At 41.5% G+C, this 15,948-nt stretch overlaps 1 protein-coding gene across 2 annotated transcripts in view; it reads left to right on the forward strand.

Annotated features, from left to right (window-relative positions):
- MOCOS (molybdenum cofactor sulfurase) overlaps positions 1-15,948 on the forward strand; it is a 227,698-nt gene that overhangs the window by 173,114 nt on the left and 38,636 nt on the right. For both annotated transcript variants that reach the window (XM_064443252.1, XM_064443253.1), the window contains exon 7: positions 12,393-12,509. In XM_064443252.1, coding sequence (XP_064299322.1) covers positions 12,393-12,509 — 117 coding nt within the window. The remainder of the gene's footprint in view (positions 1-12,392; positions 12,510-15,948) is intronic.

The following is a 15,948-nucleotide window of genomic DNA, read 5'->3' on the forward strand; positions in this document are numbered from 1 at the left end:
GTTGCACCAATAGGAAACAGCAACAGTCTCAGGTTCATCCTTGAGTAAAACCTTCATTGCAGCACTCAAGATCAAATGAAGGTATTTCATTAAAGTGAGATGCACAGATGAAACGGTACCATGATTGCACTCTCAGCGATGGCAGAGCTTTTGACAGCCTCCTGTCCCAGTATATAAGATACAGAGCAATGGGATGTTAAGAAGTGATAAGGTGGGAGTGAAATAATTATGGAAGTTGAATTGCTATTGCTTTTTCATTTAAATGCTTCTTTGTGATTGTTGAAGGGTATCCCTGCTTTAGAGTATTATATTTGGAATAAACTGGCTTTGTACGCTGTATGTTTCATTGGTTTAATTGACAGTTTAATTACTGGTTTAGTTATTTTGCTGTAAATGGTAATTAAAACAATTAAAGAAGAGGAACTTGCAGGCTCCAAACACCAGTAGTCACTCAAAAGCTGTAGTTTTTCTTCAGATTTTTTATAAAACATTTCTTTATCTAGGGATAAAACTACTACAGTTTTGAAATCTCCATAAACCTCTTGTCTTTAGGCACTAAAACTACATTACATTTCCTCCTTTGAGCTAACCAAATCCTTTGAGCTAACCAAATACTTCCCATGAAAATTAGTTCCTTCAGTAAAGCTGTCTTGTAGACTACTATTGGTAGTAATTTGTTCTTGAAATTATTTGGGAGGGTCCCTGTATTCTTTTCATACAAGCTGCCTGTCCTCTTCAGTAGCACGTCTGTCGTTTTATGTTATGTATTTATTTGCACTGCAGCACCAAAAAGCCCCAGTTATGAACAGGGTTAAACTATGATGAGTACTTGACAGGTCCAGGACATAAAGATGGCCTTTATGGCAAACAGCTTCTTCATATATACTTGTCTAGTTAGAGTGGATAATTCTCCAGCATTATAGTTTTTGCTATTAATGAAGTGTGGACAGATGACAAGCTGGTGATTTTGAGAGGTGAGAAAGTGCAAGGGTAGAGACGAAGGACCTCTGCTCAGTCAGTGGTGCAGGATGGAAGCAGCAGAGTTGACATTAATGCAGGAAGCTGTCAATCTTCTGCTTCCTTGGGAGGCTACCAGGAAAAGAAGCAGTTACCCCTACATATTAAAGCTGGGTTGTGATGTCACAAAAATGGGGTTATGTATATGCTCGATGCTGAGCTAACATTGCAGGCTCTTGACACAGAGAATCACCATTGGCTCATTTATTAATAGTGGATATCTGTAGTCTTCAGTATATATGAATGTCTTGTGTTTATGCAACCCCAGGTCCTTCCGATCTCTGAAGCACTGTTTGACAGCAACAACTCAGCTTCAATTTGCATCCTTGCCATCTTTTTTTATCAAAAGCTTGCATATGCCTCTGTGAGGCTTCACAATGTTTTCAATGCCAAAGAGGAGATGGAGCAGCTGTAAGGGAACGACACTGATTTGAAACAACAATCATCCACACAAAAAAGTAGACTTCTTAAAAATCAGGCCTAAGTTCAAAGCTACATATTCCCTTCCATTTGCAGATTTGAAAAAAATCAACATCTCTGCTATGAGGGACCCTTTGTGCTAATATTATTTTAATTATTTTACAATCCTTTCATATTTCATTCTATAAAGTCAGATTGGGAGCTGGAAGACAGGAAAGGGGTAAGAGGCAGAGATGGGCAGATGGAAATTCACCTGAAACATTTCTTGAATTGTGTGCCCTGGAGAGTTCTTACCAAGTCACACCTTTCAATACAGTGTTTTCTGTCCCCAGTGAAAAATAGCGCTTCCTTTATAAAACTTTTTCTTTTTTACTCTGGTCTTCTGAGACAATATTTTTTTCTCCTGTGTGTCACAGGCATGAAAAAGTGAGCAAACCATCATAGCTATCTTTTGAAAAATGGCCATCATTTCAGTTCTTTCCCACTCTGCTTTTTCACACTTCTTCCTTTGCCTGGAGCCTGAAGCTAAACAGAAGCAGCTTGCCGTGATTGTCTCACCTGCAAAAGTTCCCTTGGTATCCATATATGCTTGCCATGCCTCCTAAAAGTCCTGTCAGGAAGGGAACAAGCATCAGTCCATTAGCAGTCCCAGCCTTCTTGCCTGCCACTTCACACTTGTGTGTGATAGACAAACTGCTATAGCAGGAATCAGCTGCCAAAGATAGAGAATGTAAACATTTTGGTTTGCCGAAGGAAGGCTCTTCTGTAGTGTTGCATATGGATGAGCTTTGCCTCTGGAGACTGAGAACCCTGCTCAGATAGATTGTGGTCAGCTTTGTTTAGGAGCCTACGTTAGCATGTCCTGGCTCACTCTCATCAACCCAGATAGACTGAAGGGAGGACTGGACTTTGAAGTTATCTTTCTTCATCCGATTCTCAAGAAAAAAAACTATCAACACTTCTCAGCAGGAAACTTCCAATGTGTGTCCCTTCAGCACAAATCTATAATGCAATTTGATGACTGCTTTTATGATGGCAGCTGCCCACTGTCTCACCCACCTTTCTTCTATCTCAGCCTCTCTTGAGTTAATTTAAGGATAGATGCAATGACCCACTGTTGGTTTTGTCCTTCACTGCCTTTATTTTCTATTACTCTGAAGTGAAGACCAGGGTCTTAAATCGGAATGTGTGGCCCCAAATCACTCAGATGTAAGAACAGCCACACAGGATGTCACTGTGGGACCCTCTCTACCCTGGTAGCCTCTTTCTGCCAGTGTTCACATGCTGGCAGCATAAGAAAAGGACAGAACCAGAATGACACTCCCCTAAGAAACAAAAGAAAATTTGTTTTCTTTGTAACCCTGTTTATCCTTCTGCATCCAAAGCATCCTAGGGCAGTGAACTGTCTTGTAAGCAGCTTAGCAGCCAAGCCAAATTCATCCCTCTGGTTTGAGAAGACATGGAGGGGGAAAAATAGATCTTAGAATTGCAGGGACTATGAGAGGTTACCGACCGTCATTGTGTGCCAAGATAGGATCATCTTTACCTGAACCTTTCCACAGCCTCTGCAGGCGGTTCATTCTGGAACTTAGCTATATTCACTATTACAAAATATTTCCTAATGATTAACCTAAATTTCCCACAATGCAGCTGAAGTCCATTATTACATGGATTGGGCAAAGAAAGAGACACCAGTTTGGGCAGGGAAGCAGAAAAAAAGGAGATTCCAGCCACGTGAGGCAGAGGCGAGTTGGACAAGCAGTCTGAAATGATGCTGTATGGCAGAGGTGTGACCAGGGAAGAGACAGAGCAATATAAGCAGGTAGAAGTTATTCTGTCTGTTTGTATTTGAACAAGTCTGCAAACAGAAGTAACACAGGACAAAGTGGTGTGTAGCAGGGTGGGAAATGCACATAAAAGTAGTTGCTTCATATTGCGAGTACAGTTTCTTTGATTTAGTTTCACAGTGTTCTCTTTTAATAGCTTCCTTTTCCTTCAGTGATGTTTTAATAAATTGCTTAGCTGGACCTAGAGCAGTAGCCAGGAACTGGCAATGGCCAGGTGAAATCTCCTTCTGCTGTAGTCTTTCAGCGACACCTTAAGGGATTCAGTGTCTGTCTTCCCCACTTACTCTAACCTCACAGGAGTGGAGAGGAAATATGTTAAATACTGGCAGATCTTCAGATGTCAAGTGGCGGATACATTTGTATATACACACAGCTGGTTGAATACATACTGATATCACTACTTATCGTTGCATGATAAAAGGGGCCGTGCAATGCCCATAGTGAGTAGATTTCTTGAAAAAATTGCTGTTTGTGGCTTAGACGGTACCCTCAGTTTCACTGGAAGATTAGCTCCAGTGCACTGTACCTCTGATATAAAGATACCAAATTAGAGCAATGATGATATGTGAATTAGAAGAGTGGAAGCAAAAGGAGCTACAGCATTTCACGTGCACAGGAAGCTGTTGCCAGGTCAATTTGATCAGACTACTGACCAGAGCCTGGTAGTAGCTATCAGTACTTGTCTGGAAATTCATACCATGTACCTGCAGAAGAAAGTGGGTTGCTGTTAAGCATCAATGAGGAATAATTTCTACTCTATTTAATCTGTGAGAAATAAGTCTTCACAGGAAGTTATTTAGCAGGAGATCTTTGTTGTCCTTCAAACCATAATCCTTTTTTGCTTTTTCCATCTGTTATTTTTTACTTTTGTGTAAAATAATCATTCAGTTTTGCAGGTGAAGTGCAGCATTGTTTCATGGGGGCCAGAGAAAATGGAAATCCAGCATTTTTTATTCCAGCTAAGAACGTCTGTGCAGAGGTGGTCAAACAACTTTGAGTTAGTTACACTAATGCTTTTAGAAGCATATCCACTTATTATATTAATTTTGATGACTCAGGGAAAGAAAAGTGTTTTTAACATCCCTAATGGGATTTTTGGCCATCTTCCCAATAGCTACCTAAAAATTGCTGGGGTGATTGCTCACTATTGATTTTAGCTATAGATTTAGCCATTGATTTCAGGAAGCCAGGAATGGCAGATGGACCAGCATAATAGAGTACAAACAGGATTACAAGGAGGAAAAGATTGTTATGAAGATTCCTGTTGAACGTCCACTAATATCCTTGGTTCCAATTAGTTTCCAACTGCAGTGTGGATGTGTCATAAGCAGGGAGACAGCAGCAATGCAGCAAACCACGCTGGCTTGCCAATAAATGGCACCTTGTTGCTTCAAACTGGCAAGAAATGCCATTACAATCTGAATCTCTGATTGCATTTGGTTACATGGCACTGGGCACTTAAAGACAGCCCTTACAACAAGGGGTTCTCTAGGTAGGGGTTTACTGACTGTGCTTAAGCAGATGCTGTACTTGAGAAACTCAGTGTGATAACTGCAAACCTAGTAACTAGGTAATGAAGCTCTCTTCTTCCTGCGGAAGTGGTGGCAGAGTACAGGCCAAGTTGCTTTCTCTAATATTGCATTGTGGGGGGAAAAAGACATGTAAAAGAGTATGCTTGAAATTGCGTACTACTAAACTGCTCATCAGAGCTGGTCGAGGTTAGAAATCTTCATGAAAGCCTACACTGAAGGTGTTGCCTGACACTGCTTCTCTGGAGTGTCCTTGCATGTTGCTAAGGAAACTGGAAAGATGATAAAAGGTAGTCTCAGATGAAAGAATCTTAGATGAATGAGGGAAGCTAAATATTTTCTGTTTAGTAACAGGGCCAAACTGTGGCTCTAAACTACAGACCCTGTTACACAGAGGAGAAATGTGAAAAGAAACCACATGGTAGCAGCAAAAGGACTGCACTTTTGACAGTCTCTGCTGGATTCCTTTTTTCTTGATCTCAGTAAAAGCATATCAGCTTCCTTTGAATGCTTGCAGTGTCCAGTGTCAGTCCACCATTTGAATCCTTCAAAGACAAAGAGAGCCTGGCTCCACCTTCTCTATTACCTTTCTTGCATCTTCCTGCCCCATACACAAACCCTGCATAGAACCCTGTATAGAAGTAATTAAAGTAATATTTCAACACAGTCCATCATGGGATTTTAATCCTCAACCTCACTGTGATCTATTATCCCCATTTTCAGGGGATAAATACAGATGAAGAATTTAAGTGATTTAAGAGAAAGAGGAAAAGGTAGAGAGGGTTTTGACTGGGACATGAATAAAACCTATGTCACTAAACTTTCAGTATCATGCACTGCACTTTTTTATTCATAAGAGTTGTTTCCACTTGTATTAGTATGCTACATTCCCCTTTATCCCTTCTTGATACGAATTATAGCTTAGTCTTCTGTGTTGTTTGCCTCTGGCTTCCACTCCTCTGACTAGTAGCAGTCTGACCCAAAGCCTTTAGCCTACGAAATAGATAGGGATGCACAATGGGATGCAGAGATACAGGCCTTTTCCTATGACTCACAAGGGAATGCTGTGTTGAAGTCAGAGTTAGGAAGCCACAAAGGGCTTGGGTTCCTTTGTTTTGCTTTTCTTCCTGGAATCCATCCTTTCCCTGACGTCATTTTATCAGACCTGATTTTCATTGCTACTGAATGCAGTTTAAAAAAAAAAAAAGAACAAAAAGCTAAGAGAAAATGCTATTGTTTGGAGAGATCTGTGGCCCTTGAGAAGGCAAATAAAAGAAAACCAAGGTGTTTAGCCTACTCCTCAGCCTATTCAGTTTCAAATAGCTGGATCTCAGACTCATGAAGTTTATATATGATCCAAATATGTCCATGCCCTAATTCACTGCATGTCCTACAGAGAAGAGAAAAGCAGTTGAAAAAATGTGAGGTCCTCCATTAACAATCGATACTGTGTTTCATTTCTTCCTTACAGCCACCCCATCCCCAAAGTATCTTCTAGCTTCTGGATCACAGAAATGTAAAATTATTATTACTCCTTTAAATATGGAGGACCTGCAGTTTGCTATGTATACGGCATCTTCTAAGCGTGAATTCCTGCAGAACGGCAACCCACATATTCTGCATTATACTGATGTTTCCAACCTGCTTCTCTCCCATGCAATCTTACCTGATATGTGGCTGTCTTTGAAACCAGCAGGGATAATTATCACATCTACTGCAAAGTTCCTGATAAGCTACCATTTCCACTATCAGGACACTGAGTTTTGCAATTTCAGTAAATTTCAGCATCTCTGCCTAATACTTCACTGCCTTCTACCAAAGGGTTTTTCATCAGAGTGACTGATGAATGGGTGTAGACTGAAGATTTACATCCACTCTCCAATTAGTTTAAACCATTGTCAACAACTAGAGACGCAATAAGGAGGAGAGGATCAGATTCATCAACACTGTGGGAACCTGCCCACGTAGAAATTCTTTCCCTGGGATGGGAAAAAATGCCTCTTTTGCAGCAAACCATTTTAAGTATACTGTAACTCAGTTAAAATGCTTTTTTCCTCTTACTCAATGATTTGGAAACAAGGGCTGATTTTTTTTTTTCTTCTGACCTACTTCTTATTAAATTGTATTAAACAAGATTAAGTATGCATTTTCATCAGCAACAACATTTCACAGTCAAATGCTGGATGACAGAAAGAGCTAGCTTACTTTCTCTCCAATTCCATGCCATGAATCAGTGAATTAATTTACCAGTGGATGTGGAGAACAGTGTCATGAAGCCTGTTTTATAACCAGACATCAGTGGTGTGCAGTGAAATTCTTGTAATGAGCAAATCCATCACACAAACAAAATGCTCTGAAATTTGACCATTGTAGAAAGTAGAATGAGATGTCCCAGCCGGTATTGACTTATATGATTTTGGTTTCTTCGGAACATCTCATGATCTGTTATAAAAAGTTCCTTTATTCATGTGAATAATTCTTGTGACACACAGTAAAATCACAGGTTGGAAGGGACCCCAGGGATCTTCTAGTCCAACCTTTCTAGGAAGAGCACAGTCTATACAACATAGCACAGCACCCTGTCCAACCAAATCTTACAAGTATCCAATGCGGCCGAGTCAACCACTTCCCTGGGGAGATTATTCCAATGGGTGACTGTCCTCAATGTGAAAAATTTTCCTTTCACGTCCAGTCGGAATCTCCCCAAGAGCAACTTGTGTCCATTTCCCCTTGTCCTCTCCATGTGACTCCTTGTAAAAAGGGAGTCTCCATCTTCTTTGTAACTACCCCTTAAGTACTGGTACATGGTGATGAGATCCCCTCTAAGCCTCCTTTTCTCAAGGCTGAACAAACCCGGTTCTCCCAGCCTATCCTCGTATGGCAGCTTCCCAATCCTTTGATCACCTTGGTGGCCCTTCTCTGGACCCCTTCCAGCCTGTCCACATCCTTTTTGTACAGTGGGGACCAGAACTGCACACAGCACTCCAGGTGTGGCCTGACAAGCGCTGAGTAGAGTGGGATAATGACTTCTTTATCTCTGCTGGCGATGCCCTTTTTGATGCAACCCGGCACCCTGTTGGCCTTCTTGGCCGCAGCAGCACACTGTTCCTTCATGTTGAGCTTCCTGTCCACCAGGACCCCCTTTCCACAGAGCTGCTCTCCAGCCAGGTGGATCCCAGTCTGTGCTGCACTCCTGGATTATGTTTTTCCCAGGTGCATGACCTTACACTGCTCCTTGCTGAACTTATGCTGAACATAAGGTTCTTGCTGGCCCACTCCTCCAGCCTATCCAGATCTCCCTGCAGAGCAGCTCTCCCTTCTGGAGTATCTACTTCCCCACTCAATTTGGTGTCACCCACAAACTTCATCAGGCTACACTTGATGCTGTTATCCAGATCACATATAAAGATGTTGAATAACATTGGGCCCAATATCGATCCCTGGGGGACTCCACTAGTGACAGGTTGCCAGTTTGAAAAGGAGCTATTTACCACCACCCTTTGGGTGCAGCCTGTCAGGCAGGTCCCCACCCACTGCACAGACCACTTGTCTAGGCCATAACACATTAATTTCTCCAGGATACTGTGGGGGACCGTATCAAAAGCCTTGGAGAAGTCCAGGTAGACAATGTCCATTGCCTGCCCCATGTCAAACAGGCAAGTCACATCGTCATAGAAGGCCACCAGGTTTGTCAAGCACAATCTGCCCTTAATGAAGCCATGTTGGCTTTTCCCAATCATGTGCTTCATTCAACTTGTAACTTGCACAAATAAGAATTACCTGCTTGAATAAGAGCTACAGAATTGGATCCTATGGGAATGACTTCAGCAGGGGTTCCTAAGAAATCCGTCATTCTTAGTGAAAATCTTAGACTTAATTGATTAGAAATAATGAAAAAAAAAACCCTATGTGCTATTTGTAAATAATTACTATCACTTAGTATAGATCTACCTACAGTAAGCATCATTCTCAGGCTCATTTCAATGGATCCTGAAGCCAGAGAAAAGCTTACACCTTTTATTTGACCACCACAGATGCCCAGAAGTGAATCGATAGCAGAAGTCAGTCATTTAGCAAAGGCAGAGAAGTCACTGGTGCAGCTGTGTGACACAGAAATGGAAATGAGAACACACCAGAATCAAATTTATTTTTGGAGCTGTCCAGCTGATGAGTGTGAACTAAAAAACTGGATATCCAAGAGAGTCTATAACCAAAACCAGAGAGAAAAACCCTCTTTACCTCAATATTTTTAATATTTTAAAAATTGCAATAGTATTTATCAGATAGAGCACTATGAAAAAAGACCCTAATGTGAGCATTTGGTCAATCTGGCAACACTAATGGAAGGCTCACTGAGGAAGGCAACTGTGTTTAAAATAGAAATTATATCAGAAAAAAAAGAACTATTTTTAAAAATGGGTTTAGATGGACTTCATTCATGTATGTTTATTAAACCCGAAGACCACAGCCTGAAAGTGTGAAAAGTACTTCATGCTTGTCAAAAAACAAGACGGTCTGTCATCAGAAGAGTTGGGGTGTGAAGCAACCTACAGGGTTTCGCCCACAATAAAGAATAAGTAATGAATGCAAAGGGGCTCTAAGGGGCAGACAGGACTCTAAGATGCCATGATGGCTTAATTACCATGTCCTCACTGACTGAAATCAGTAAAAATGCTGCAAGATTTCTGCATGTGTTTTGCAGTTTAATTGTAGTCTTCAAGCTCTGAAAGACTAAGGCACAATAGTTCCAAATATCAGACCCAGGGAATCACCAAAACTGACAATCTTAGTACATTAAGCTGTGTACTTACCATTAGTACCATTCATGCTTCTGTGCATCATTGATGAACATATTCCTGGCTCCCAAAAGTCAGCTGCCACTGTTGCAGGCAGGGCTGCAAGCAGCATTCTGTATTTCATAACCCTGAGCTCCATAGCCGTTATTGCTCCTTATGGCAATTTTAAAGATGTGCTTTATTTAAATAAGCTTCTCTTCATTGAAATAACTGTAACAGATGTTTTATGTTCTATTTATTTTGCTATGTGGTAGCACTGCAGAGAGAGATTAAATTAACTTCCCAAGTAGCATATTTCTAGGGTGAAACCAAACAAGAAGAAATTGACGCATATGTCCAAGGGAAAGTCAAGCATGCATTCAAGAGACAGATAGATTTGCAGTGATGCCCTTACTGATTCTTTACATGGTGTCATTGTTTGCAGTGAGAAGTGTGCATCACTTTCCCAAGACCTGTGTGCATTATCACATTAATAATAATAATAATAATAATAATAATAATAATAAATCTTTTAAAGCTTTTTGTATGCTAAGCAAATAAGCCCAAACACTGTAGAAATTCAGCAGTGAAGTATCTGTCATGATTTTTGCCTTGCTTGTCATCATTAATAGCATGATAGATCCACCCACAAGTCACTAGCACCATGACAAACCATGTTATGCCAGGATGACAACTTTTCTCATCTAAATGAAAAAAGAAGTCAAGAAAATGTCACTGTTCCCAGACTGAAGTCTTCTGACAAAACAAAGCTAATGACACCACAACAGTCTTTCTCAACAAATGCCTTTTATTATAACTTTGATTTGAGAAACATGCTTTGAACACAGGATATTCTCCAAGGCATTAATTGTGAATAGGGATCTCAGGATTGATTCTATTCTTTGCTTCCCAGGTCTGGGTATATGGAGTTATTTTGGTTGTATCTCCATTTGAGAACTGTGCCATTTTGAACCGAACTAGTGGGGCAGAACATATTTAAGTGTGAACTTGAGAGCCTGTGCACTCTTCTGTGTATGCAGCACATTTTTGTGTGGAGTACCTTGTTCCCCACACATAAAAAAAAAAAATAATGTTGTTTGAACTGCTTTTAGCAGAGCTGAACACTACTTGGGTTGAATTATTTCAGCCTGGAATAAGTTCTGACAGAGGGCTTGGTTTTCAAGGTGCTGAGATAGTGAAGTTAAAGGTGCTTGGTATCACGGGCAGTTAAACTCAGATGTCAGAAGATAAGCTGACATCAGAGGACTGATGGTGTCAGAAGATAGGCTGAATTATACCAGAAAATATTTGCTACATATATTGGACTATTATTCTATACGAAGAGAATTTATGTTAAAAAAATAAAAGCAAATAGAGATTAAGCCAGCTAGAAAAGCCAGGTTTAATGTTTACATTGATACCTCAGGGAGATAAAGCATGAGCTCACAGTTAGGACAGTGGTTAGGCTGAGATGGTTGACACTTCCATTCCTGCACCTTTAGGCTGAGCTGTCATTCTGCATGTAGCTGAGCCTGAGCTCCCTGCAAGGAGGACTATGTCACCGGGGTGATGAGGACCTCTCAGCCTGCAGCGTGGTTATTCTGAGTTCTCAGCTCTCCATTTTGCAGAAGAGCAAAAGCACAGGAAGATTACTGCAGCTTGTGCAAGGTTGTTCTGGAAGTCTGTGGTAGAGATAGGATGTGCCAGGTTTCATGCCACCTTTCTGACCATCTGACTGCCCTTTCTCCCAGTCCTGGACAGGAATGTTCATCATTTATTGTCAAACAAATAGCTGGCAGTAGCTATACCTGCTCAGCTAACCTTACCAGCTGCTGTTGTTGCTTTTTGTAATCAACATGAAGTGTTTTCACATCCCTGCAGTGTGCTTCCATGGTTTCTTAGCTGTGCTATGAAACCCTGACAATCCATCTCTTCTCTGCAGTGCCATCCTGCCAGTGCATGAATATATGTGCCTCCTTCCAAGGCACATATAGACATGTGCTTCTGTTCTCTTTGCACATCTTTTCCATTCCTTCACATAATTTATTCATGCCAGTGTGTCATCAAGTATTGTATTTCTGCCCATTCATTATTTAGTGGACAATAAAGAAATGGTATAACACAGAACAGCACAGCACAAGAGAGAAGTCCATCAGGGAGTTGGTGGACTTGTATGAAGAAGACTCAAGGAGGTTTAGTCCCTGCCCTGTCAGATGTTATTGCTTGCTGGGGGACTGATTCTTCAAGCACTTGTATGCCAAAATCCCACAGATACCATCAGTTTCTGTAATGAGGCCTTGCAGTTTCAGATCCTTGGAGAACAAGGCTTTGTTTAGCTAACTGAAGATGTGCCCCAGGCCTCTCTTCAGTCTCTGCAGATGCAGTTGTAGGTGATGGTTCTGTCGAGACACTGAATGGCACTTGACTGCAGGCCTGTGATTAGCACTGCTGATGTGAATGAACCTGTTCACAGGTTTAAAATTAAGCACATCCACAATAATTAACAGGATCAGGACCTGAACTGGTATCCTCTGTGTGTGTCTGTGTGTTGTGTGCGATGTTTCTCAATGCTAAGGTAAGCATTTTTGCTTCCACCACTGTTTTCTTTCAGCTGAATAACAAGGTTGAAAAATCCTAAATGTGTATGGGTATGCTAAATGCTACAAAGAGTTGGTTATAATTTTGAGAATTAATTTACCTCCAATTGAATTGTACCTTTAAAACATTTTGTGTTGTTTACCATAACTTTAAAATGTCTATTTTTCTTTCTTTTCTTATGTCTTATCTCCTGCTGAATCGGGAAGGTGGACAAGATGGCCAGTCTCTACAACATACATGTCCGCACAGGTTGCTTCTGTAATACAGGAGCCTGCCAGATGCATTTGGGTATAAGCAATGAGGACATTCAAAGGAACCTGCAGGTTAGTTTCTGAAGGAGATTACATGATATATTGCCCATGGAAAATACCTAGATTCAGTGACCCAGGAGACATCTTCTGGCTATCAGTTCTGAATATCCTCAGGATGGGAAGTTTGAAGGGGAGAAGAAAATCTGGCTCTGTATGAAAAAAAAGGCTAGTTAGTTAAAAGCTAAAGTAGGTGTACCATGTCCTGCGGTTTTGAGTCTCTGAGACTTCAAGAATGAAGGTAAATTTGATTTGCATTCTCTGGCCTTTCAACTCACTTGCCATGGTAAAGAGCTAAATGAACTGAAATTTAATTCATTGAAATGGGTGTTGAAAGAAAATAATTTCATAGAATCATAGAATTGTTAAGGTTGGAAAAGACCCTTAAGATCATTGAGTCCAACCCCTAACCTATCACTGCCAAGTCCACCACTAAACCATATCCTCAAGCACCACGTCTACCCTTCTTTTAAATACCTCCAGGGATGGAGACTCAACCACCTCCCTGGGCAGCCTGTTCCAATGTTTGACAACCCTTTCGGTGAAGAAGTTTTTTCTAATGTCCAACCTAAACTTCCCCTGGCACAGCTTAAGGCCATTTCCTCTCATCCTATCGCTTGTTACTGGGGAGACGAGTCCAACCCCCACCTCACTACAACCTCCTTTCAGGTAGTTGTAGAGAGTGATAAGGTCTCCCCTCAGCCTTCTCTTCTCCAGACTAAACAACCCCAGCTCCCTCAGCCGCTCCTCAGAAGACTTGCTCTCTAGACCCTTCACCAACTTTGTTGCCCTTCTCTGGACACGCTCCAGCACCTCAATGTCTTTCTTGTAGTGAGGGGCCCAAAAGTGCACACAGTACTCAAGGTGTGGCCTCACCAGTGCCGAGTACAGGGGCACAATCACCTCCCTGCTCCTGCTGGCCACACTGTTCCTGATACAAGCCAGGATGCCATTGGCCTTCTTGGCCACCTGGGCACACTGCTGGCTCATGTTCAGGCAGCTGTCAACCAGCACTTCCAGGTCCTTTTCCTCCAGGCAGCTCTCCAGCCACTCCTCCCCAAACCTGTAGGGTTGCATGGGTTTGTTGTGACCCAAGTGCAGGACCCAGTACTTGGCCTTGTTGAATCTCATACTGTTGGCTCCAGCCCAACAATCCAGCCTGCCCAGGTCCCTCTGTCGGGCCTTCCTGCCCTCCAGCAGATCGACACTTCCACCCAGCTTGGTGTCATCTGCAAACTTAGTGAGGGTAGACTCAATCCCCTCATCCAGATCATCAATGAAGATATTGAACAGGACCAGCCCCAGCACTGAGCCCTGGGGAGCACCACTCGTGACTGGCCGCCAACTGGATTTGACTCCATTCACCACCACTCGCTGGGCTCGGCCGTCCAGCCAGTTTTCAACCCAGCACAGAGTGCACTTGTCCAAGCCGTGAGCAGCCAGCTTCTCCAGGAGAATGCTGTGGGAGACAGTGTCAAAGGCCTTACTAAAGTCCAAGTAGACAACATCTACAGCCTTCCCCTCATCCACTAAGTGGGTCACCTTATCATAGAGGGAGACCAGGTTAGTGAGGCAGGACCTCCCTTTCATAAACCCATGCTGGCTGAGCCCGATCCCCTGGCTGTCCCACATGTGCTGCGTAATGGCATTCAAGATGATTTGATGCACCCAAAACAGTACGTGTTGCCTGGTTGCCTGGTTTTATTTCATTAGAAAATATGAAATCGTGGCTTCTTGTTCTGATCTGGAATTACATGAAAACCAGACTTCCTGCAGAACAGAAGTTCCTGGACAATTCATCTCGTGTTCCTTAAGTATACTTAATTGTACTTAATAATGTTTAAGTATTACAGACCTATTGCTGTTGGATGTTACAGGCATACACAAATTGGACAAGAAACAATAAATGAGAATACACAGTGAATCTCAGTGAGCAAAGAAAATTTAGATGACATCTACCTAGATTACTGGTGTGTTAGATTGCTAGAACATGAACATAAAGACTGTTTTCTAGATGACTAATGTTTTCCATAAATTGTCATTAAAAGATGTGTAGCAGGATATATTACAATAAAGTGGGGGAGGCTTCATGTCTCCGTATTTGTCAGAGTCTGAAATTACAGTAAATTAATACAGAACAATGCAAACTTTTATTAATGGTATTCTTCAAAAGATAAAAAATTATAATGGCTGTATTGATAATAGAGCTCCTTTATAATTTCACAGAGACATTTAGATAACTTTTGCAAACACATTCATATGCAAGATTGATAGCACAAGTTCTTAAAGGGGGAGAGCTCTTTAATATCTTCCTTGGCAAAATGATGCTTTGATTTACCATGGAAAGCTCCATGTCCATAGTCTCCTCAAGCATAATCTGTCTACAAGTAGGTGAGTGATGCTTGAATTTTTGAGGGGGAGCAGGTTCCCCAAGATACTCTGAGAAAGGAAAAAAAGGTCTACCCTTGCTGAAGTGCAAGATGCCAAATGACCAGCTGCAATGCTCTTGGATCTCTTTATATAAGGAGGAGTTTGCTAAGGAGGGAGTGGCCTCTTACAGGTCTCTATCATGTTAATAAAGCTGAGCATTTAAATGGGGATAGGCCAAACTCAAATTTATAGAGAGACACTTTATCTGCCAAAAGTAGTATGAGGAGGTGGTGCAGTCAAGCTGTCATTATTTTGAGACATTCTCATGAGTCCTTTGAGAAGGATCTGGATGTGTACACATTACTGTGTACAGGAAGGCATCTTTTATCACATTATTTGCATATATACTTCAGTTTTACCTTTTCCCAGTGTGCTGACTGTATTCTTCCTTCCCTGATGAAGATTTCTGTGTATAAAATGCCTGTGAGGGAGGACTTTCTGTCCTCAAGGGTCCCTGGAGAAGTGTGGTTAGTTTTCTTAGGATGTTAGGTAGGTACTCATTTACTTATTTGCACAGGAACCTCTCTCCTCAGTCAGTCAATCAATACTTGGCAGAAGGGTTGCATGTATATTAACAGATGCAACCTAATTTGCAAATGTTGCTTCTGCTCTATTGTCAAGGATAAAAACTACATCACACTGCATTAAAATATTTACTACTGTATTGCATGCATTGACATAGAGGGTTTTTTTTTCTTAGTTCTCCTTGCATAAATGGCATCTGAGTTCATTGAACCATGACATTTCTTGCTTAAAAAAGCCTTCATGTAAATAATCTATTCACACTTCCATTTTTTATGTAACAGAAATGCATAAATAAATGAAATTCTGAGGGGAAAAAAAAAGAACACAACCAAAAAACAGCTGCTGCACTTACAGGAATAAGGATGCTGACTTAGGACTAAATCTTGTGTCCATTGGTGAGATAATGTTAGATGGATGAACAAAGGGGGTCTCTAGCTTATCTCAGTGGAGGTGAGTGACAGCATTCACTGACCCATTTACTGAAGGACAAACGTCTGCT

The sequence above is a fragment of the Phalacrocorax carbo genome, chromosome 2 (assembly GCF_963921805.1).
Source record: "Phalacrocorax carbo chromosome 2, bPhaCar2.1, whole genome shotgun sequence".
NCBI classification, from domain to species: Eukaryota; Metazoa; Chordata; class Aves; order Suliformes; family Phalacrocoracidae; genus Phalacrocorax; species Phalacrocorax carbo.